At 38.2% G+C, this 25,019-nt stretch overlaps 1 protein-coding gene across 6 annotated transcripts in view; it reads left to right on the forward strand.

Annotated features, from left to right (window-relative positions):
- The window catches only part of br (broad-complex core protein), a 48,518-nt gene extending 23,723 nt beyond the window's left edge, over positions 1-24,795 (forward strand). For 2 of the 6 annotated variants that reach the window (XM_011068510.2, XM_011068502.2), the window contains exon 7: positions 276-4,271. In XM_011068510.2, the coding sequence (XP_011066812.1) occupies positions 276-943 (668 nt within the window). In that variant the 3' untranslated portion in view covers positions 944-4,271. Of the gene's footprint in view, positions 1-275; positions 4,272-4,572; positions 5,910-23,376 lie in introns of those variants that run through there. The other 4 variants (XM_011068512.2, XM_011068511.2, XM_011068514.2 and 1 more) reach the window with 3 other exon arrangements.
- Positions 24,796-25,019: the final 224 nt, after the last annotated feature.

The raw sequence follows: 25,019 nt of genomic DNA on the forward strand, positions 1-25,019 counted from the left end.
GTCGAGAATCAGCTTCAGAAATCGTGCGTCTTATATTACGATAGAGAGAAAGAGAGTGTGTGAAAGTGGGAAAGAAAGCGAGGGGGGGGGAAAGAGAGAGAGAGAGAGAGAAAGAGAGAGAGAGAGAGAGAGAGAGAGAGAGAGAGAGAGAGAGAGAGAGAAAGAGAAAGAGAGAGAGAGAGAGAGAATATATTCTTACTGAAAGTTGCTCGTTATGGTATTAAATGATGTCGCGTGAATCCGGTTGGACTCAGCCCCCTCCTCTTTGGTTGCAGACCAGGAGGTCACCGAGGAGGACGGGGGTTGGCAGTCCGCTACCAACATCGAATACCAACGAAAAGTACAGGAATCGAACCAAAATACAAGCGCAAATCGGTACAGCGAGACGATGGTGCAATCGCAGCCTCAAGAGCTGCCGATAATCGATCTCTTAGACAACATTAACGATCAGATGGAGATCGTACTGAAATCGGAGCCTATCTCGCCGAGGATGGTCGATCTTGAGTCCTGCCTACTATCGAATCATACGCTCGAGAGCCATACGGATCTTGATTCGACGCACGAGTACCGTCAGGATGATCTTCGAGATAAACAGCAGCCGCAAACGTCCGGAAGATTTTCGAATAATGACGCACCGTCACGATTCAACCTGCCACGGTTACGATCGCAAAACGGTATCGTGCAATCGTTGCGCGCCTATTACGAGTCGGATCGTAAATCCACGAATCGCACTTACTGCAATTTTTGCCAGAAAACCTTCTCCCGCGCTTGGTCCCTGCAGAGACACTTGGCTGACACGCATTTCTACGTGCCGCAATCTCTATCTTGTGATCAGTGCGGTAGAAGTTACAAGTCCAGGAACAGTCTGGTCAGTCATAAGAGCCAGTATCACGCTCGTAAGGACCGCAAAGAGCAAGAAGCGAAATGCGAAGTCACGTATTGACCGGCAGCACCGATCTAGGACGAACTTCTCCGTTCTATCGTAAAATACGATGAATAAAAGAACTAAGAATACAATCGTCGTGTACAGAGTGCACATACGATGCAAACCTTGGAGATTTCTACGAAGAGAGAGAGAGAGAGAGGGAGAGAGAGAGTTGTAGTCTACCGGCTGTCAATAGAAGACATTGCCCGCTTTGTATAAAAGTGTTCTACTTATAGTATGTTACACTACCGCTGATGTATTGTAATTAATCTCAACAGTATTGGAGCGAAATGTTGCTAGTCGTTTATTCCTTCGGCAGATTACCTTAGTTCAGACCAAAGAAAAGAACTATCGGCAATTCCTTATCTATAAACCGGTACCTCAAAAATGCAATATTGTATAGCGTAGAGTATTATTACTTAATTAATAAAATAAATTTAGCTAAACTAACTAAAATGCGATTTTGTAGAGTTTGAATTTTAATGCGCGGAAACGCTCTCTGGCGTTTATTTGTAATATCATATTTCGTTTAGTTTTTGGTAATGAAAGTGTGTGGAATGCATTATTTGAGTTTATAATACTAAAATCGGGCTCATTACATACCCTTCTGAATCTTGATTTAAAAAAAGTTTTTTTTGTTTATTCGTTTTTTTTTTTTTTTGAATACGCTCATTAATATATTCATACTTATAAAATAATATTACTAGTCGACGTTTATCCAATGAGATTTTACTGGAAAAAGAGTGTGAATTGTTTTGCTGTTATCTATTCTCCGATATTGGACGTATTATAAAGCTGAAGTCGTTATAAAAATGCTGGTTGACTGTTTAATAGATCAGATTGTTTTTTAATCAAACGTTATTTGACGTTGTACAATCTGTGACATTTCATTAGTTACATACAAAGAGAAATACAAAATGTTACGTTTTTATAAAGACTCACGTTGCACAAAATGTTATAGCTACGTTTTTTGATATAAATAAATATTGCATTGTTCCTGTACTCGCGCGATTGTAATTATATTTAAGAAAAAAAAAAAAACTACTACTGATCTATATTGTTATAACGCGGCGTATATAATGCAATAAGTCGCGACTTAGCGGCGAAGAGAAATAAAGAAGATAAGTAATTAAAAGAAAGAAATAACGAATAAAATGTTGTTTCTAATGAGCGAGCGCTATCTCTCACGGCCTAAATATCGCGCGAGAAGAAAGAACTTCTGTTGGTAGCTCTTTCGCTCAAGGCTACGAAAATGTCATTAATCATGAAATATAGAATACATTACGCTTCATTCGCATCACCTCATTAGAAACAGATATCGCATTTGTGTACACAGCTCGCACATATTTCCACTCTCCCGCGCATATTCATACGCGTACATGTACATATATCTATATACATATAAGATATTACGCTCTATTTTGCTGTAAATAATATGCATTGACATTGACACACACACACACACACACACACACACACACACACACACACACACACACACACACACACACACACACACACACACATATCTGGTGATCATGAAACACTAACTTCATCGCTCACGATCGTTCGCTGGAACTTTAGAACTGCTTGCACTGTGTTATTCTAATTGCGTTTGAAAGAAATAAATGTCACACAATGAACTGAGAGATGCTGCAAACAAATCGTGTCAGAAAAGCCTTCCAGAATGGAGCATCGCGGTTATTACCATTGTCATCGTATTCAATATAATACACTTTGATAGTGTATTTCGTAAAGATTCGATTGTTACGTGATTGTATAAAATACAGCTAATTCGAGTAAAATCATCGGAATAACGTTCATACGCGAAAGAGAAACGTATAAATTGAGATATTACAATAATACAACATTTGACATTTCATATCGTTCTCTCTGAAAATATCACTACAAACTATTTGAAATATTAATAACTATATATATGAGATTATGTCATGTATTAGCACTTCTTGTTTAATGTTTTAACACTTAATTTTTTTATTATTATATAAAATTATCATTTCTCGCTTATATTGTATGATAATAACAATAAATGCTACGAGAGTTAGTATAATCTATAATTATATAAGCTTTTATGCTTCTTTTACTTTACCATATTTTGATAAAGATCAGTCGCGTGTAAAATTTCTCCATACAAGTTTTATGAAATCAATCGCGGAAAAAGAGAAATCAAAAATATACCTTACAGAACGCCGCAATAAATGCAGTAAACGAAAACAGCGGCAATAATAGAGTCAGGAATGACGAACGCGATAATGATAATGCTGGAGAATATTGACGACAAAGACAAGGACGATGACGGTACTCATTATAATGGTGGTTATAAACCGTTTATTGTATCGCATTACAAATGATAATGATCGGACTAATAGAAGGATACAACGATGATAATAATGTTAATATTGATGAGGTTAAAGGTGAGGAGATATCGATCACATGACAATAATGGACACATCGAACTACATTGAAATGGCAAACTTGATGATTCGTTCAGATGTGAGATGAAATAAAATGGCTAAATAAATTTAGTCGAATAAATTGAGTCAATGTGATTTTATGAATTTCGATGCACGGAAACTACCTCTATCTTTATTTGTTACATTGTGTTACGTTTGGTTTTTGATAACGAAAGAAATGAAAACGGAAGATAACTGCGACGATGACGTTAGCAATTACAATAACGATGACGACAAAGCGGCATCAGAATAAGAGAAAAATCGAGAAGATGACAATATGACATTGACACCGACGACGTGATTAACAATGACTATGACATTGGTGATATGACTTTTAAATTATGGTTGTGATAAAGAGATTAATGATGATAACGTAGTCGGTTTTACAGAGAAGTTGACCACGTACAAAAATCTAAAAAAGAAATAAAGAAGGGGAAAACAGAAGAAGTATACGGTGACAATGGTTGCATCCGGTGTATGTTGGAAGGTGTTCCTCTCGTGATAATCGTTACATCACGCAATGAGGCACAAGCAGCAATGACAGTAGCAGCACCCATAAAGCATATATATATATATACATATATATATAACTTAAGGTGGTTTTAAGAAGTAACACGTAAACGAGTTTGGGCACGGCTTGTCGGGTGACGGTGGTACAACGTATGCTCGATTAATAAAGATGCAAACTAAGAGGCAAAAAAGAGAGCATACGGGCGCACGATATATCTTCTCAGCTGCGAAAACTGTGGTGGTGTGATCTTAAATGTGACGGTGGTGTAGGAGCGTGAAATGGTGGTGTGCGATCGCGAGAGACGAGGCCGCGGCTAGAAAAGAAAACCTTCCCTCTCCCAAAAAAGAAAAGAAAAAAGAAAGGGCAAAGTAAAGAAATACATTGGGGATGATATCCTCTCTCTCTCTTTTTCTCTTTCTCTCTCTCTCTCTCTCTCTCTCTCTCTCTCTTTCTCTCTGTCTGTCTGTCTCTCTTTCTCTCTATCTCTCTCTCTCTCTCTCTCTCTCTCTCTCTCTCTCTCTCTCTCTTTCTCTCTATCTCAATCCTCCTCTGCCCCAGTCTAACTTGTCTACTTGTCCACCTGTCCAACGTCTGTGCGACGTACCGTGCGCCAAAAACCCCTACAAAAGTAGTAACCCCTGTGTGTCTGGTTCTGCCGCCAGGTCTGTTGGCCGGCAGCGGCGCGAGCGATGAGTTTCGATGCGAGCCGTGCAACAAAAACCTGACCTCCCTAACGCGGTTGAAGCGGCACATACAGAACGTGCACACCAGGCCCAGCAAGGAACCGATCTGTAACATCTGCAAGCGGGTTTACTCCAGTCTAAACAGTCTGCGCAACCACAAGAGCATCTACCACCGACAGCACAACAAAAACGAGCAGCAGAGAAAGGAAGTAGCGCAGGCCCGCGAATGGCAGAGAGACCAGAGAGAGCACATCGACAGAAATTACTCTGCGCAGCAACAACAACAACAACAGCAACACCAGATTCAACAACATTCGCGAATGGGATGAGATTGCTCGCCATTTGTTCCCCCTCGCTTTCTCTCTCTCTCTACCTCTGTCATGAATTTTTTGATGAAGAGGGTGTACCGAATGTTAATGCGACACAAGCGTATATGTTGCTGTTATCGATACGGATTAAGATCCGGCGCGATTCGAAATTTTGAAATTGACGGCGCGGCGATTGAAATAGGTTATTTCTCGCCGTACTGCGGAATATGTAAGTTGACGAATTTGATACGTAAAAATATCTCGGTTCTCCGTCATTTGTTACACCGTATTCGAATACTGGCAAACAGACAGGCAGTGCAAAGTGCGAAACAAAGTCGATCGATCATACAATTATACTTTGCGACTTAATGTGATCTATTAGTATAGTATATAACATCAATCAACTTATCGCAAAGAGTAACGCGGAGAAATTACGAATGAGTTGAATTACTTGAACCGGTATCGCGTTGATGAAGCGAATTTAATCGATTTCTAATGCGAACGTATGTCGGATAGCTTTCTATCACCGTCTGAGGGATGCACTCGCGATAAAGTAGTCGTCTGTAGAGAGTCTTCGTTTATGACGATGGGTTAAATGTTAATTGCAAGTCGGATGAACGACGTCTTGAAATAAAATGCGTAACCGGAAAAGTGATATGTCGCTTCGAGTACACGACGAGGCGACCACGCGCACAAAGCTGCATTGATATTTTTTATGAAAAATAAAAATCATCTGTAAATAGCGTTGCAAAATGAGCGAAGGGCCGAAGGTCCGTGTGTATTAGAATCTGAACGATTACTTATGTGATAGGCATAACTCCTTCGATTTTCGACAAGGGCCACGCGATTTGTTGTTATTTTTATATATTATTTATGTGATAAACACACACACACACGATAATTACAGACAAATTTTGTTTTTTTTTTTTTGTTTAGCGTCCTACGTGGCGATATAAAGAAAGGTGCGGTACAAAAACGGGATAATAAAATATTATTTAATATATCTAATTTATTTGTAATATATACGCTCTCCATTCCTTTAGACAAGGCAATTATAGTTAAATAAAACCTGTTTGAATAAATCCTTTTCCTTCCATCCTCCTTCTTAATTTTCCCTTTTTCCCGATACAGCGTCTTCGTCCTCTCCTTTGTACCCCATCGACGACAGAGTTTCTTCGCTGTGATTTAGTAGTAAGATTTTATTTTCAGGGATTTCAAATATATTTACATCGTGACACACGCGTTACCAATTCTATTAATTTATTTAACGCCACTGGCAGAACTTGACAAGTCTTCCGCGGATATTCGTACGGAAAATTAATATTTCACTATTTTTACAATTTTAATTTTGAATTTCTATAATTTATTGAATTGGAAATGAAATATAAATGTGTTGTTAGAAGCTTTCATTGATTTTTGCAAAATTATGTTTGCGCCCATCACATTTGAATAGAATTTACATATTACTCGTAAAAATTAATTTTATCTTAGGTTTACTTGAATCAATATATAGCATAAAAGCGAATTAATATTGATTTCTTAAAGTGCAAATAGGAGAAGCATCCGTAAATTATAAGTATTTGACATACTTTTTCAGATTATTTCACGTTTTGATGCTTTACTTTGTGCATGCACATGTATTAGCATTTACATTTAGCATTATATTTCTGTACTTTTATTAATTCCAGTTTTGAAAAAGCGATGTGTCCTTATTATTTTAGATTGATTATATAATCGCGTTTCAAGAATATCATTAAAAAAAAAAAACGTTGAGAAAAAAAATTGTCAAAGCTGTTGGTAGGCAAACAAGATGTGAATTAAAAGATTGTAATCGCTAAAAATAAACGGTATATTTATCGACACGAAACATACGTGCGCGCGTGCGCACGTATAAGCGTGTTAATGTACTTTTATTTGTTACATTTTTGAGAAAGGCACGTTTATTTCTAGATATGTCAACCTTTCTCTTGTTTACAAACGAAAATGGAATATTTTTATCTCCGATGTTATTCATCATATCTTTTCTATTTGATGTGTTGTAGTAGTTGTTATCGCCATTAACATTTTTCTCTATCGGCAAGTTTTCATATTATTGTTGCTGCTGCTATTGTCACTCCTGCTACTATGCCTCTATTATTACACTTTCTACTGTGACCGTTTACTATTATTTTATATATATATTTATATATATACACATATATCTATTAGTTACCGTTACCATCATCGCCTCTGTTGACACCACAGATACTACTCCTTTTCCATCGAAAGTCAGTTAATATGCCGGAGGAAAGTGGCACGTTTACTTTTACAGCTCGGAGAAAGGTATGTGCGGACATTTCGTTGCTTGTTAAGCTCGCTTGGAATATCTTTTTCTCATATCGTTTCCGTTTCATCCGGTATTTCATCATAAATGTTTAAATTACGATAAGTACGCATTGAAGTATAATTTTTCTTCTCATTAATCACGTCTGGATTTTCTCTTGATTAGTTCTAAGAGCAATATATCGAATCACAATTTATCGGATACAAAGCCAAATATTGAATTACATTGACAGTGAAACTCGAGTCGTTTATAATTATACCTTCATTTCATTTCGCGATGACGGCAAAACGGTTACAGTAACGACCGTCTTAGGCTTTCACTTTCGGATCTGTCGAATTTATCACGAAGAAACGAAATCTTCATAGCACTTGATATTGTGTTTCGTATAATTATTATAGAAATACTTAAACGCAGCCATATAAGTGAAGAAATAAAACAGGCGATTGCAAAGTAACTCACGTAATAATTAAAATGCAACGAAGATCTTTCATCTCTTTCTTTCTCTCTTTCTCTCTCTCTTTTTTTCTTTACGGTACGAGAATCCGCGAAAATCGCACTGTCGTTCCTCCGGCGGTCTACGATCATCGCGCTTATTATGCATGACCAATGACAAACCAGAGCTCCGAGCCACATTTATATATCTCTCTGCGATTAAGATGCAGCAGAAACGAAGTTACTCGAGCAACGTACGTGGCTCGCAGGGACATTTTCAACAGGCTGTCAGTAAGAGTATCAACGGATATCCAGTAGAAATTTCCTTTGATACCACTGCCAATCTGTTCTCGATCGATCCCGATTTTAATCCTCAACCGTTCTTCCTTAAACTCATCTTAAACCCTTCTTTTCCCTCAATCAACCGACTTGCCTTAATAATTTGACTGTCAACGAGAACCTTACGTTTGGCACCTTGGCCCACCCCCCCCCCCCCTCCCCTTAACACCTTGGCATATCACCCTGTCTCTAGCCCTAATCATACAAAAATACTTAGCAGCGTATCGTAACTAATCTTGTCCAGTGATATTAATAGCAGTCGTATCTTTGTTCTTGTTTGTTCCCGGTCCCGCTCGCTCGGCTATACGTTTGGCTCTGGTTCGTCATTGTTCTGTGTGTACCTACCCGCTACCTTCACGAACACGGACTTGCGCTGGGGGTCCATCCACACACGTGGCTCTCCGTGTGCCTCCTACACCACAAATATTGGTTCGTAATGGAAATATTTCTTTTTAATTGGGTGTCGATGCATATGTAACGGACTATGGTACTTGATTTCATTTTCTCTCTTTCTTTTTTTTCTCTCATTCTGTTTTTCTTTTTAAAATCTTTTTGCATATTTTATCTTTTCTCTCTTTCTCTCTCTCTCTCTCTCTCTCTCTCTCTCTCATGCTCGTTTTCATATCATGCATTTATGTCTCTGTCTCTATTTTACATCTATTTACTATCTATTTGTATTCATCTGTCTTTATTTATCGTTTCTTCACGCACATTTTAAATCTATTGTTTATCATATAATTTATCGACTTGTGTATCGCCTACACTTTTTTCTATCTGCTATATTTATCAACACACGTAACTTTTCCCTGTTTCGTTTTGCTTGCCTATCGCTTTATCAAAACGCTCAACCGTATCGCCGCTTTCTCTCTCTCTCTCTCTCTCTCTCTCTCTCTCTCATGTTTGCATTTTTACGTCTTCAATGACATTTTCATCCAAAAAATATCTCACAATCTAAATCTTAAAAAAAAAAAAAATCAATATGTGTCCGTGCGATCACACGGATCTCAGGTCCACCCTCGGCGATTCTCGCGATGCGACTGTCGCATCCGTTACACGGTAGCCTGCTGCCACCAGGAATTTGCTATACGTGCGACGTATGCGGCAAGACTCTTTCCACGAAGCTCACTCTAAAGCGGCATAAAGAGCAGCAGCACTTTCAACCCCTGAACAGCGCGGTCTGCGCGTTATGCCACAAGGTGTTCAGAACGCTCAACAGCCTGAACAACCACAAGAGCATCTACCATCGTAGGCAGAAATAGAAGTGATTGCGCACGCGCGTATCTTACGTGCCAAGAGACATCACGAAACGAGCTTAATAGACGCTAAAATAAAAAAAAAAAAAAACGTTCCACGTTGTTCATTGATGGTCGTGCGATCGACCAGGTTATCGACAGCTTATCGACAGCGTGGCCATCCTGAGAGAATCGCGTCGTTCTCTTCTTGAATTCTTGCTGTTTCTAGCCAAAAAATGAAAGGAAACAAAAAGAAAAAACGACATCGAATGTTGAAAAGGACTAGTGATTTCAGCCTGTTGCTCGATTCATCGATCCACAATCATTATCGCGCGTATTTAACGCTGCATATAACCGTCTGATTTTATTTTTTTAGTTTATGTTATCGAAATGTGCGTGATCTTTTGAGAGTATTTACGTTGTCATCCATGGTTTCAAATCGATCGTATTTAGCTATATTTTTTTTTTTCGCTTACAATTTATTAGGATGTCGGAAGCAGAAAAACTGCGGTATACAATCATCCAAAATAATTCATAGCAATTTGCCAACCCAAGCTTTAAGGAATTAATACGAAAGCCACGTGTAAAGTCGGTGCGAGATGAGAATCAGACGGACACTTTCAGCGATAAATATACGGTGAAAATTGATACGGACCTTTGACCGGTAACGGATTGCCGACGTTTTTTACGAGATTTCAAACGCAATTGTTATGTTATTATCACCTGTCGATTGTACATCGGTCATAATGGGTTTGACATTTGGGACCATGGAATGTGTGGGATCTATGGATTCTTTTAGCCACTCGATCATTCGAGGAAGATGCGATTATCGGAAACAACTCGGTCATTCTTCGAGAGACAATAGGAATTTGCGTCGAATGTCGCCATTGTGTTCACGATGTTTGTGCGTGTGTCCTTAAAAATCTTCCACGTGTGTCTCAGCCGCTCGGCAACAATTTTTGTAAAAAAAAAAAAAAATAAAAAATAAAAAATAAAAAAAAAGTAGGGAACGTCGGTTCGCGCGCGAGAAATCAGTGCTTCCAGATGCGAGTGTACGTGATAAATATCGTTGTCATCGCGCGATCTTGGAATCGGTAGAGTACTCTGATCGCGCCATTATTTTATATATATACATGTATATATTCCCATTTTTATTTCATAATTGGAATATTATGACGGTGATATTAACGTTGATGTCGCGCTCCCGAATTTTCAAGGAAGTTTTTAGGATCTAATTAATTGACAAAGTTGTGATGAAAAAGAAATGAGACTGAACGGGAGTGCAATCAAGGTAATTCAAATTAGGGTTGATTTCCCGAGTTGATTCTAATCGATGCGTAATCCTCGAGGCGTATGTTGTTAGCAAATCATTTATTCGCAACTATCGCACGTAATTCACGGAAGCGATTACTTAGATTTCGCACGTAAGATTCGCACACGCATACACGTAGCCGCGCACATATATACGACACACACACACGCACACACACACCCACACACACACACGTACGCGCACATACTGGCGTTATGGTTTACGGGACCCAGTGCCAATGGATTAAAATAGAGAAAAATAATCTTAATTTTATAATTACTTGTACTTATTTTTCTAGTGTACGTGCTTTTCGTATGTTCTCTTGTTATTTTCGTTAAATTTCTGTTAATACTGTAAGAATATAAATGATCACACGACAGATCGGATACAACAGACTGGATACATGCGAATGCCAATTTTAATGTCGTTCAGGAGATTGACATTGGTGTATATAATCTCGTTGAGTGCAATTTCCGGCGCTACAGATACAGCGATTATCGTGACTCGCGTCGTTTACCGTGATTTCTTTCGCGAATGAAACACGAAACTCATTCTGTGACACAGAGATTTGAAACTCGCCGTGATTATATATTGCTGCTTCGGTCTCGGAAAATCGTTAGTGTGGGATTTAATTGTAGACGCATTTTGGCTAAAGCTTCGGCATAGTTTCGCGATACGGAACAAGGTGAACACCGTTGTTCGAAACCGTGTCAAGAGCGCTTATTGGCTATGAAACGCGAATTAATTTAAGCTTTATTAGTTAGATCGATATAAAACGCGAGAATGGGATATATTATTCGAGAAAGGCTTTTTGTGTCGAAGACACGATCGTCCAACTAAATATAGGTAGAAGCGTCCAAAAATAAATTTCGATAAGACTGCAAGCGAGCCTCGGGATAGGCACAGCATTTGAGAGTTTAATCGTTTCGATATTAAATATTGCCCGATTTACATGGTTCCGATGGTTTGAAGAGAAATGGTTTTCGAAAATATGAAGAGAGAAAGAGAGAGAGAGAGAGAGAGAGAGAGAGAGAGAGAGAGAGAGAGAGAGAGAGAGAGAGAGAGAGAAAGAGAGAGTGTATTCGAGTTAGCCTAGGTCTGCGAGAAATATTCTTATATCGTCATTTTTCGTCGTCGCTTGAATCGGGAAAAGTGAGATGCAATGGTTTAATATATATATATATATATATTAGGTGTTGGAATTAATTCGTAGCGTTTTACAAGTGATGGGAAGTACTTTCATTAATGTATTTTTTAATGCTCATGTGAAATAAATAACATTCTTTCATTAAAAACGCTACGAATTAATTCCAACACCTAATATATATATATATATATATATACACACACACACATATATATACACATATATTTTATCCTAATATATTCATTCCATATTAAATGCTTTAGCGAGCTATTCTATATAGACTTACATTCGTTTTTACGATACCTAACGAATTTTACGTAAAGTACCTTACTTTGTTATAATTATTAATTATTATTATTATTATTATTATTATTATTACTCATATCGTATATCGCAATTATTATCATTACTATATCGGTTATTAGTATTGCTGTTAATATTGTTATTAATATTATTATTGGTATTACGACTATTATTTCTGCTCTTATTGTACCGTTGTGTTACAGCTGTTTCCGTTTCGCGCGGCATACTCGATGGAAGCTCCGCTTTATAATATATTCCATGAACACAGATTACTCCATTTTCGTAGTATCCGGCCAGAATATCTCATTCTATAACATTCCTTCTCGTCCATTTCGCGTTCTACGCTTCGAAGCATCCTTCATCGACTGAGTCTCTCGAATAGTTTCGAATAGCGTTTTTTCTCTCCTGGCTTTTTAACGGTAATGTAACTCCGTCAGTTCGAGAGCAAATGGACGGGAAGGCGACGAAGGATACGCGTGCTAAAATAATACAAAGGTCCAGAGAATGTGTCGATACGTGTCGCGAAAGTTTGCGAAATTCTGGACATTTTTTGGACGCTTGTGTTACGTCCGGAACTGATAGATCATCACTCACATTCTAAGTGACTCACAAATAGGCAGCCGTATACATATACATTACTTGTCACCACCATAAAACCGTGAACGCTATATTTTAGTAGAACCTCAACGATTCACGCTTGATAAAGAAAAAAAACCCATATGATGACTGGGGACATCACCGTTTTCACGCGAGGCTCTATCGCGATATCCATCGTCAAGTAGGCCAGAGATGACGAATGCACGCGCATCGGCCTAAAGTACGATCGTCGTGTGGTTAGATAACGAGAGATAATTTTCTATTTTTCTTGAGGACAGAGTCGCGCTGTGGAGCGCGAACGCAAGTTGGGACACGATGGGAGATGTCGAGAGCACAATTGCGAGCGAATGTGAGTCCACCATAATGCCTACGTGCGGGACTAGGATGATACACGATCGGCGATCACGATTATATATTGATACCCGATTACAGTATATATGGAGTCACTTTGGCGAAATTGTGTGCGACGAGGTTGATACTACATCGGAATACGGAATGTTTCGCGACGGTCATTGAAATGGGTCGAGTTGCATTTAAGACAAGACTTACTTGAACCGGTGTACAGTTAAAGCGAGGTTGACTTACAACAGCGAGGTGTGATTAACGCCCGTGTTATTTTCATCAATAAAATGGGTTTCCTAATACGCATTCGGAATACAAGTCGAGGTCGGGTAGGGCTGAAAATCGATTGGTTTGAATCAGTTTGGCGGAAGTGTAACTGCAAAGTGTATCGGATGCATGAGATATTGAATTAAGGAAGAAAAAATCTTTTTACAAATTCGAGCGTTATAATTGAAACGTATATTTTTTAGATTGTTTACAAATCTTTTATTAAACCAAATATGTGCCGTTTTAATCGACAACCTTTTGCCATTTTTCGGATAGAATCATTATTCCATCTGATGTAGAACTTTTGTGATTTCTCAGTAAAAAAAACAGAAAACATAAATGATTTCCATCGTTCTTCGCAGGTCTCTTTCGAAGGCAAGTTTATTTCATTAATTGATCGAATGCGTCAGTATGGTCGTTAAATCTATGATCAATCTATTTCAAAATATTATATGAAATAGCACCTTTCCAACGATAGGTAACCTAATACGTCACACAATAGCGGCACGTAAAAAATCGATCTCGACCAGATCTCCATCTGTCGGCTATATGTAAAAAGACTTTCTCCCTGATCCAGTATCAGCGAAGGTGTAATAAATTTAAATCGCGACTAAAGGAAGTGATTAGAAGAGCGAGGCTGCATTAAGGCTGAATCATCGCGATCACGATAGGACCGAAGGGTCTGTGTGACAGTACGAATCGAGATGCGCTTGTAAGTGGCAAACTACAGCATCGCAATAAGACTCGAGTCGCAAGGTTCAATTCGCGTGATCAAGGCGAAGATAGGCCTTATCGCGTTTCCTGACTACATAAAACACCAGAGCGAATACCTTTAGTCGCCGTAAAGTATAAATAATTTCGTACTTTGTTTTGTTTCTTCTAATAAGGCTCAGTGGAAGGAGAAATCATAGGTTGCGTTTAGCGAAGAAAGCAGCTTTGCAAAATTCTTTAATATGATTGATCTTGCCCTTAGTAGATCTTGCTCCTCGGTAGATCTAAATGTAGAAATCAGTCACATTAAAGAATCGTACAGTTGTGTAAAGTTGCTTTCTCTACTGAACGCAGCCATAGTTTTCCGTAATGGCGTGTCGCGTCCTCCGCCGATTTGTGTTACTCGCAGACCTTTCGGGTTCTCTGGCCGATCGCACAACGAATTTGTAACTCGACAATGGATCGACCGGAAAGCAACGTGCGATGCGTGAAAACGGATACTCGTCCGTACATATACATAAATATATATATATATATTTTTTTTTCTGAAAGTACACAAATTTCAATATACGCGCGAATTCGACTCGGGTGACGAACTGATGTTCGCGCGTGCGATGTTCACGAACCAGCATATCGGTGTGTTCACACTTCGGCTCGTATAGGCAATCTCTGACGCAGGTGTACGTGCACGTTGAATGCATTTATATAGATAGGCTATGATAATTTATGTTAAACTATGTTTTATGGAATACATCTCGTTGCGTCGCACGTATTTTCCGCCTCTCGCATTATAATCCGGATTAATAAATATGTATCTTTCAAAACGCATTCAGAGCGAACGTATTTTGGAATCGATTAGTCAATTGTTACATAGTAAATATGTACGTGCACAGGTGGTATTGACTTGTCGATTAAACTTTTCCGCGAGTCGGATAAAAAGGGGAGAGGAAACGAAAATCATACGATCAATCATACGTTTCTTGGATTAATTGTATGTAAGTCGTTCGTACTAACGACGGATGGATGGATGGATGGATGGATGGATGGATGGATGGATGGATGGATGGATGGATGGATGGATGGATCCGCAACGGATTCGAGAAAGAAGATTAGATTTTTTTTATACTCGGAGGAGGGATGGAGGGCAGTAAATCGTGTACATATATCGCGAGAACTTTAGAAGCGTCAAGGAACTGTCTTACAGCCGGTAACATTTCGACGGGCATGCGAAATTACGTGCGACGTGGAATGCATTAGCGCAGGTAATTTAAATAAGGGGAGAGGATTGCGCTGAGAGGTAAAACAAAAAGTAAAAAGAATGTTAAATCGAGGGAACGGAGAGGACGAGGAAGAAGAACGAAGCTTTAAATTACGAGAATAACGAACACAATTTTATAGTGGTCAGGACAAGGAAGGACTGATATTGATAATATTTAAATTAGTAGAGTTATTTGAAGAAACGAATTTGTGAGACTATACTGTAAAAAAAAAATGGCCAAATATAATTACGAATATATATCTATATATAAATATATATAAATATATATATATATATGTATATATACACATATATTTATATATGTGTGCGCGTGCGTGCGTGTGTGTGTGAGACGTGCTTGTGTATGTTCGTGCATTACTTCGCGTACGAATGTACATACGTACACATGTATGTGCATGCACACATATGTACATATATCTGTCCTCCGATCAGCGGTCGGTGCGATATTATGCGAATAATAAATTATTAATGAAATTAATGTAAATTTGACTGAATATTTAACTACAATTTATACATATATTAATAGAGATTTATTTGAGCGTCTTCTTTGTTTATTGTTCGTTTAATTCTTCGCTTTTGTATTATATTCCTGTAACACGCGATATCGTGCAGCCAACAGATTACCACCGGTTTATGCGTTATATCGAAGACTCGTTAGTTTGGTACGACAACAGCCGTTGGGACGTCATTCTTCATTATCGCGTTCGGTTGCGCGTCGCTTTCAAATAAAGTGTGTGCAGGCGGGGATGTAATATGTATATACATACTAAAACTCGTAACGTATGTACCGTAAAGACAGACCTTTGACAGCATTGTGCATTGTCGAAGTCTTACGGTTTGCAAAAGAATGTTGTGCAATTGATAAAAATATTACAATCGAAAATATCAACGTTTTATGAAAAAAAATACTAATTATTAGAAATAACGTAAGCTTAATTGGTCTTCCATGCCAGATTCTTAACATATTGTAGACTTGAAATTGACGTTTACGTATGTCTATACACGGAAAGAACGCTTTTGTTGAAATCGCTAAAAGTTTAGTTAGATACAGAATCTGAAAATAATTTTGTGGATCATTGAAATAGTAGGAATTTCAGACAAAATGAGCGTAAAATTTTGATATTCTGGTAACTAGTTCGACCGTCCTATATAATTATTTTGATGGTGCAAGAAAATGATTTTCAAATCTGTGTGTCTAATTAAATTTTTAGATACTTCAGCAAAAACCGTCCTTCCGTTATACTCACTGGTAAAAAAAAAACTAGCTACTGTAACGTTACACTCTAAATCTGTAGCAATGAAATTTCACTGCATTTAATTGAAATTTCAATACAGGCATTAGTGGCAATTGCGCCAATGTGTTTGCCAGTGAATTTTATTGCAAGATGGGAATGGAAAATTCATTCGATAATTGGAGTGAAAAATTTACTCCAAAAAGGAATGAATTTGGAGGTTAAAATAATGACAGAATAATGTCATTCCGAAATCAGATAACAAAGCTTACGGAGACAGATTTTGAATAGAGCATACTATCAATCTATTAACCTATTAACCTTATTTTTAATTATGAATTTTTGAAAAAAATCTGTCTCTCTTATGTTAATCTGTCTATTATGTTTATGTCATATGTGTCAAGATGCGTCTCGCCCGTAACGATCATGACAAATGACATAACGATACGCTATAATATCGCTAAATTCACTCCTTGCAATAATATTCAATGCATCTTGCGATGAATTATCGACTAATGCTTAAATCACTTCGACTAATCGAATGAAATAATCCACTCCTATATATTGGATCATCTAAAAAGTATCCGCGGTACTTTGTCACTAGATATATGACCATCAACACACATCTAGTGACAAAAAACCGCGGATACTTTTTAGATGACCCAATATAAAAGTAGACAGATTAACTTCAAAGCAGTGAAAATCCATACTTAAAGCAATGACTTTGCTACTCACTTTTGTTAGCAGTAAAATTTTCATTGCTACAGATGTATCGAGTGTACAGTAATCGTTTTTTTTGTGCGGGTGAATTTTTTTGCGTTGTAGAATTATTTTACGAATGTAATCTTTCGTAATATTTTAAAGTTTCTAGTTTTTATATAATAGCTAACACTTTGTTAGCTTTTTTTACGGTAAGATGACTTTTATTCGGTTCGCTTGAAAGCGACGCGCGACGAAGCGTGAGATCGAGGCCTCGTGGCGCGTTGAGACGAGCAAGAATATACTCTTTTTTATTCTGATGTGATTAGGCGCGCTGCTAAAAACGTTCCGATCTGAGAAACTACCAGGCTTCCGAGCACGAGAAAGACTGAAAATGTTTGTTGATTCGCACGTGTCGCGGCGGGCCGCGCAGCTTCACGAGATTCCTTTTATCGCATTGGAAATGTAGGGAGACGCGCAAGTCGCATATAACCGACTGACCTGATTTTTCGCCCGAGAGAAAGAAAGAAAGAGAGAGAGGGGTGGGGGGAGAGAGAGAATCACGACGTGTTCCATTATATATATATATTTACTGCATATATATATATATATATACACCTATATATGTGTAATTTATTTCGCTGCTATCTGCGACACGATTGGATCGACGACTGATTTGGACTGATCCGTTTCTCATCGCGGGGTTTTTTTTTTTTTTTTTTTTTTTAATTAGGCGACTTGTGCTAATAATATATATCTATATATATGTATACATTGGACTGATGCGTGAAAATTGTTTGACTGATGTTACCAAATCGTTGCTTAAAAGTACCTAAATGTTAAGTTAAAGAATTTATAAATTTATGAGAGAGAAAACGCGCGCGCAAACATTATACGTTAGGAGAGGAGGATCGGCAGAGATCACCATGCTGCAGATTCGGATTAAGTCAAACGAGAGAGACGCTTTTTTTTTTTTTACGTTTTCTCCTTTCTTTTCATACTTTTATTTTTCTTTTTGCTGAAGGAGAAATGCGCCCACGCGCCGGTAGATGTAGCAATCGGTATAATGTTAAGATCGACTGTGTAGTACAACAATTGACGCTCGTGAAAATGGGCTCGCTAGCTCTCATTTTCGACGCACATACCCAGTTTTTTTCTTCGCTTTTTTTCTCTCTTTTTCCATGATTTCTTTTTATCTTTTGATGAGTATGCGCAGAGATCACGTGGTTGTTCGTGGTTGTTTCGAAGCACATATGATTTACTTCCTTACAAAACCTTCATGATTTCTCCCCATAGAACTCCATAGAGCTAAATGATAAGCGCGATAGGACACCTTATCGAAAGCAGCTGTTCAAAAGGAAAAGGGAAAAAACACACACAAAAAAAAAGAAAAAAAAATAGAAAAACGAGGATTTTTTTTCGCACGACAGCTTTCTAACGATACAGTAAGTCTTTAATTTTCCGTTAGTTGCGTTTATGATAAGATTATACATTACGATATCTACATGGATATCGGACGAATAGCTTTTCTGATTGATATTCGTACGCAACCGCTGGCTAACGCAGAAAAGCGATGCAGATAGAGAATGTTACACGAGAGAATATAAACTCTCCGAGTATAAAGCCTTATGACAATGTCAAAGCGCAAGCACTTGTGTAATCAACATATCGGCTTACCCCGAAGAACTTTGGAAAAGTCTCCACTATCTTGGAAAGATGATTCCGTTTTGGTACAAAATGTTTCGCGAACTCACGTCGCATTTGCGTGTAAAGCAACGTTTTCAGGAAAAAAGGAGATATAATATAATAAATCGATATAATATAATAAATTAAATAATGTGAAGAAACGCGACGTTTATATTACTCGCAGATGCGAATTGGGTCTTGAACGAAAAACCTGTGCGTTGTATATCGTGATAATTCTGTTACGTTATTTTTCACAATGTCTTGGTTTTATAATATATATTTATTAACTATATACAATCCACATGTCATCGTGACCGTCGTCATTGCCGTGTCACTATTATTACCGTTATCATTATTACTATTATACGACGCGAGTATATTATTTTATCATTATTTTTTATTATATCAGCAGCACACACACACACACACACACACACACACACACACACACACACACACACACACACACACACATCAACTATCATCATAGCTATTAATATTATTTTCATCAGCATTATCATTTGATTTCATAATCGTTTTATTATCGCTATCGCTATCCCTATTGCTACGATCACTATTATTGTTATTATTATCAATTCCCGTATTCTCGTTGTCACCAACGAGTTATCGTAACTATAGTTTCATTATTGAGTTTCGCGTGCTGTCATTACCGCTACCGTTATCACTATGATCACTATTATTGCTGTCGCTCTGCTGCTACTGCTACTGTTATTACTATTTTGGATCAGTACAGTTACTACAAACACCCATTACTATGATTACGATTGATTTTACTACAATTATTATTATTATTGCCACGCATCATTATTATTATTATTATTATTATTTTTAAGCAATATCAAATGCATTTTAATATATTTTCATTTTTATATGCAATAAGAAATGTACTATATATTTGGTTTAATAACTCGTTTGTGTTGTCACTTGTTTTTCTAGTCCACCTATCACATCCTCAACGAAAAAAAAGTAGACTAGAGAAGATTTTACATTATATTTATTGTTTATGTTAAACGACATGTCAGTTTTACCGAAATTGCGAATAGGAAGATTATGTCACCGAGAAAATGATTCTTTTTTTTCTTTTCAGCGGGAAGGTAAGTGACATAAATGCGATTTGACATATCTATTCTTCGAGCGTTCAGTTAACGTATTTTTTTTTACAAGCATCATTAAGTGCAACTATGATGTTCTCAAATATTATAACGTTCGAATTAATGAATTGAATTTTTTATTTCGGACGCTGTAATATTTCTCGCAAGTAACTGGAATCTAGCTGATATCGATGTTAAACACGATTCTTCAACATCTGAAATACGATTTTTCAAAACCACAATCAAACAATCGATTTCCGTAAGTCAATGGAAAATCGATGTTTTATCCCTGTAATCCTGTCGTATTCGGTAAACCTTGCATTCGCGGTGACGCGGTAAAAGACTGAAATACAAATAAATATAAGACAAGATATGAGAAATAAAGTACACGAATATACATAGTAAAAAATAATGCTACAAAAAGCAATCAACAATATTATAATTATTATCCATTAAAAAGCGTGGAGAACTCATTCGCAGTATTGCGATTGAAACGATCAGAAATGATGTCGAGCATAAATAATTATGTGTTTTTAATTTAAATTGTACATATATATTTTTTTATTCAATATTAAGAGTAGAACAGGACCGCTTATACGAATGCATTAACTAAATAAGACAACCAATTAATTTAAATGTTGGAATAATATATCTACATGTATTTAAATAAATTATCTCATATATGACTACGCGCCGATTACTTGCAACACAATTAAACTGAAATAATGATAATCTCTCCCAAATTAAATTAAATTGTCAATTTCATGCTACTAGCATCTTCATTTTTCTATTCCTCATATCTTATTCTTTATCATTTTGTGTTTCTGCTTCATAAGCCGCACGCGCGAACATCCGCGTTGAAGATCGATGTTCCACCTGATCTCATTTTAAATTGCGTTGACAATTTATAAATTTAGAAATCGTCCATAATTGATCACTGATCAGGTGTTGATGATCAGGACATATATTCTTGAACCTAACCTACATCTATATCGCATATAGGACGCGCTGCCGTGAGGAGTACGAAGTAAGAACGATTCGTTTCATCGATCAGAAAGCACCCGACACTGATTTCCGGTTTAAAACTATCTCTCGAGCGAAATATCTTTTCCCCGCCACGAGTATCTTCGGAGAAAGAGAGAGGGAGGGAGGGAAGAGAGAGAGAGAGAATGAGAGAAAGAGAGAGAAAGAAAGAAAGAAAGAGAGAGGAAACTTTCGCAGCGGAAAGTTTTTGTCGCGTGCAATAAGACGGTGAGTACGAAGGAGGAAGTGCATATCGCGAAAAATCGGAAAAAAACGGGAAGGAGCCAAAACCGGAGACTACCCTTCCGAGGATTATCTCGTTCATGCGATCATACGAGTACGAGGGGGATCGATTTCGTAAAAAGTCGCCACGCAGCTCGCCAGAGACACGCATTATTATGTTTACGTTTATGTTCACGTTTTATTTGTTTAGTTTATTTCGAGTTGCATGCTTTAAATGTCATCCAGAATGCTCAGTGTACCTGTACTCTCTCGTCGTCTCGTTTCTCATGTCTGTTAGACTTCGTGTACACACACATCTGAGATCCGTCGAACAACGTACATGCATATTCATAATGCGAGTCGGCAAACGACTTATGTACACATTCCACTTCTCGATTGGAGGACATATATACGAATTTGCGAATCCCATAAATGATTCCCTTTGTCTCATCCTTACCTTCCCCCCTCCTTACAAATTTTTATTGCCATTTATTTCTCTAAGTGATATTATTTAAGATCTTTTAAAGTGAGATTATATTTTCAGCAAAACGATACATTGCTAGGATCTTGATTGGTTAATGACAAAGTTATTCTGAGGTAATTATGGATTAGATTGTAATAAGAAAGAGAATATGAAATACAAAAAAAAATACCATACGTAACGCGTGTAAGACACACGACGCATATTAACGTGAACTATATTAATTTCGTATAACAATGCAAAATAAAATCTATTATGGCATTAAAAATGCGATGCATTCTCGTTCGTCGAATATTTGATAAATGATTGTCTGGCGTCGTTTTGAGCACATATCGAGAAAATATGTGCAGCGCATATGAACTGTGAACGTCCACGACCGCAATAACGCAACTCTCTCGAGCCACCAGAGCGCAATGATTTGTACGTCGCGTACGTTAATGACAATAGAGATCGAAATTCCTCGATTGAAAGAGAAATTAAAACGCACCAATTCTATAAAAATAACGCCATATCCGCCTTCTTTTCCCCGCAATTTCCTCTCGTGAATGAACACGCACGCACACATTCACATGTGGTATATATATATATATATATACACACACGTGTACGAAACGTTTCGGGGTGCATTCATCCCTCGCGTGTGTTCATCCCAGCGTATGTACTCGCGTATACGTATATGAATTTTATTTCATGCATGTGCGTGCGCCTCTTGTCCCTTGTTCTCTCTTTCCGCATTAGCAGTGATCGGAGTTCCGAACAGTTCCGAAGAAGACCGGGGGGGGGGGGGGGAGAGGAAAGCCGCCCGTTAAAGAAAGTTCTTACTTCGCTCCCCACGAAGAGAAACAGTGCGTCGATTCCTCCACATCTCTCCGGTTCTTCCCCCCTCCCCCTTCCCCTCTCCCCTTTTTTTGTTTCCAAGGACGTACCGTAGCGCGCGTAATTACTTCTCTAAAGGACGCGAGTCTCGTTTTTTAATGGATTGATTAATGCGCGAGGCGTGATGAGCAGTAGGGAAAAAAAGACGGAAGAGGAAGAAGACGACGGAAAAGGCGAGGGGCAGATCGGTAGCAGCAAGAAAAGGGTTGATTTCCTCACAGTTGCGCGTTGATCGTCGGTATTTGCGAAATTAATGTATTAAAAAATTTCCCTCCAATAATCTTTATGGCTAAGTAGAAAATGAATCCGCGCGCGTATACACGTCGTTCGTTCGAATTCTTTACAAGCGCGACGTAAGAGGATTAAGATCGCCGCGAGGATGTTTGCAATGATTTATCGCAGAGAGAAAAAAGATTAAGTAAAATTTTGCAGAGAAGTATTAATGGCGTACAATAATTTAAGCGTGGGATACTCACAATAGGATTCACACAATTTAATAAAAATTTATTATACTTGTCACGTTTATGTAATATGTAGTTGTTGCAACACGAACAGACGACCGTTCTGCGATACTCTGAAGATACGAGCTTTAAATATAGCTTTAGATAGACGCGCCTGCCGTTTTCGAGCTGCAGAAGGGCATCGTATGATCGACGCGATCGAGATGACGTAAGCACAGTCGAGAAAGTACAAGCACGATCCTAGGAAAAGGAGTAGGTATTCGAGCGAGATTCGCGTACGCGACCGTTCTTCTTCTTCTTTTTTTTTTTTTTATTATTATTCTTGACGATCGTGGTATAGGGTTTAAGTGTGTTGGTGGGGGTGTGCAGCTGCATGAGAGGTGCGTTGTTGTGTTTCAGTGCTCACCTCTATGACGGGGCTGACCTTGAACTCTCTGAACACCCAGTCAGCGAAGAAGTTGTTCACCTGCCAACTGTGCGGCAAAGTACTATGCAGCAAAGCATCCCTGAAACGCCACGTTGCCGACAAACACGCCGAACGACAAGAGGAGTACAGATGCGTCATCTGCGAGCGGGTATACTGCTCGCGTAATTCCCTGATGACCCATATATATACCTATCATAAGAGCAGGCCCGGCGACATTGACATTAAGTTCTTTTGAAGGTTTAGATAAGGTAGGGACCACGCTAAACACACCTATGGCGCACAGCATTTCGAAGATCTTTAACATGGTCTCTCAAAACTCACCCCTATACGACTTAACAAACACAAGACACATTTCCTTCCTTTCTCTCTCTCTCTCTCTCTCTCTCTCTCTCTTTCTTCCCCTCCTCTCTCACTCTTTCATCCTTTTTCTCTCTATCTATTCTTTATTCAAATACACATCGAAACTCGCACGCTTGTTTCCCAGCACGCGGTTTCGCGCGCCTTCCTTGAGATTCATTTTGCATTTCCAATTTTTTTCGCCTTCATCCGCGCATTGCCGAAAGATGCATCGTCTTCTGTCCAACTCGGTCGGATGACCCGCGCCGTCGAAAGCTTGCGTTTCCTTTTCCTCCTTCTCGTTCCGCATCGGAACTCCGCGAATGGTGCATGCCATGGCGAGAAACCGGTCTCGGATTGTACACGGGACACCTTCTTTCTCTTCTTGTTCGCCTTACGGTCCGAGTCTCTCGCCACTCGCGCACCGTCGTGTCCGCATCCCGGCTCGCGTAACTGCTTTCTTTCCTCTTATCCCGTCGTCCTTCGCGTCCCTTTTCAGTACCGTACGCGCCGTTGATCGAGTTCTTCCGGTATTTACCGGTCCGTTATATACCTGCTGTCAGTGACTCGAATCCCACGATGCATCAGTAAAGCAGCATGCCGCCTAGCTACATCCACGCACAGCAAACACAAGATACAATATGGATTTTTTTTTCTTCTAAAATCTACTATCTAAAGAGACAGAAGAAGTCTAGAAAGTTGAGGCGTTTCAAACTTTCGATATTTCGTAATCTTTTTTTAAACATTTCGCAATCTTTGGGTAACTAACGCCATTTATGTAACAAAAAAAAAACCTCGCATTTTAACTGTGACATTATATAATAAACTGAAAGTAAATATTGTTGCCATACCGTTATAATCATCACAGGGTAAAACGATTAGCGGCGTTATTCACCTCCTATTTCAATCTATCTCATAATGTCTCAATTGAAGAGACTTCATCATAAGAATTCTCTCATTTATAGATAACTTTAGTATTTATCTGTAACTTGTAAAGAAACAAAATCATTGCGTTGATATTATCAGTCATTACACGATACTGAAAACATTGGAAATCGTCTTTTAGTAATTTGCATGTTATTAATAATTTTGTGAAATCTTGTTATCTTCTTGAAATATAATAACATGTTAGTTAGTTTTCTGATGCTCAGGAGAGTCATATGAACAGACAGATGGACACGGTGAATTTAAAAACTTTTGGGTGCTAACACATTAAGAACGATTTATCATCTTCGATTTATCATCTTCGATAAGAACCTACGAAGACCCTTATTGATCT

Source organism: Acromyrmex echinatior, chromosome 5 (genome assembly GCF_024713525.1).
Source record: "Acromyrmex echinatior isolate Ae372 chromosome 5, ASM2471352v2, whole genome shotgun sequence".
Taxonomy (NCBI): domain Eukaryota; kingdom Metazoa; phylum Arthropoda; class Insecta; order Hymenoptera; family Formicidae; genus Acromyrmex; species Acromyrmex echinatior.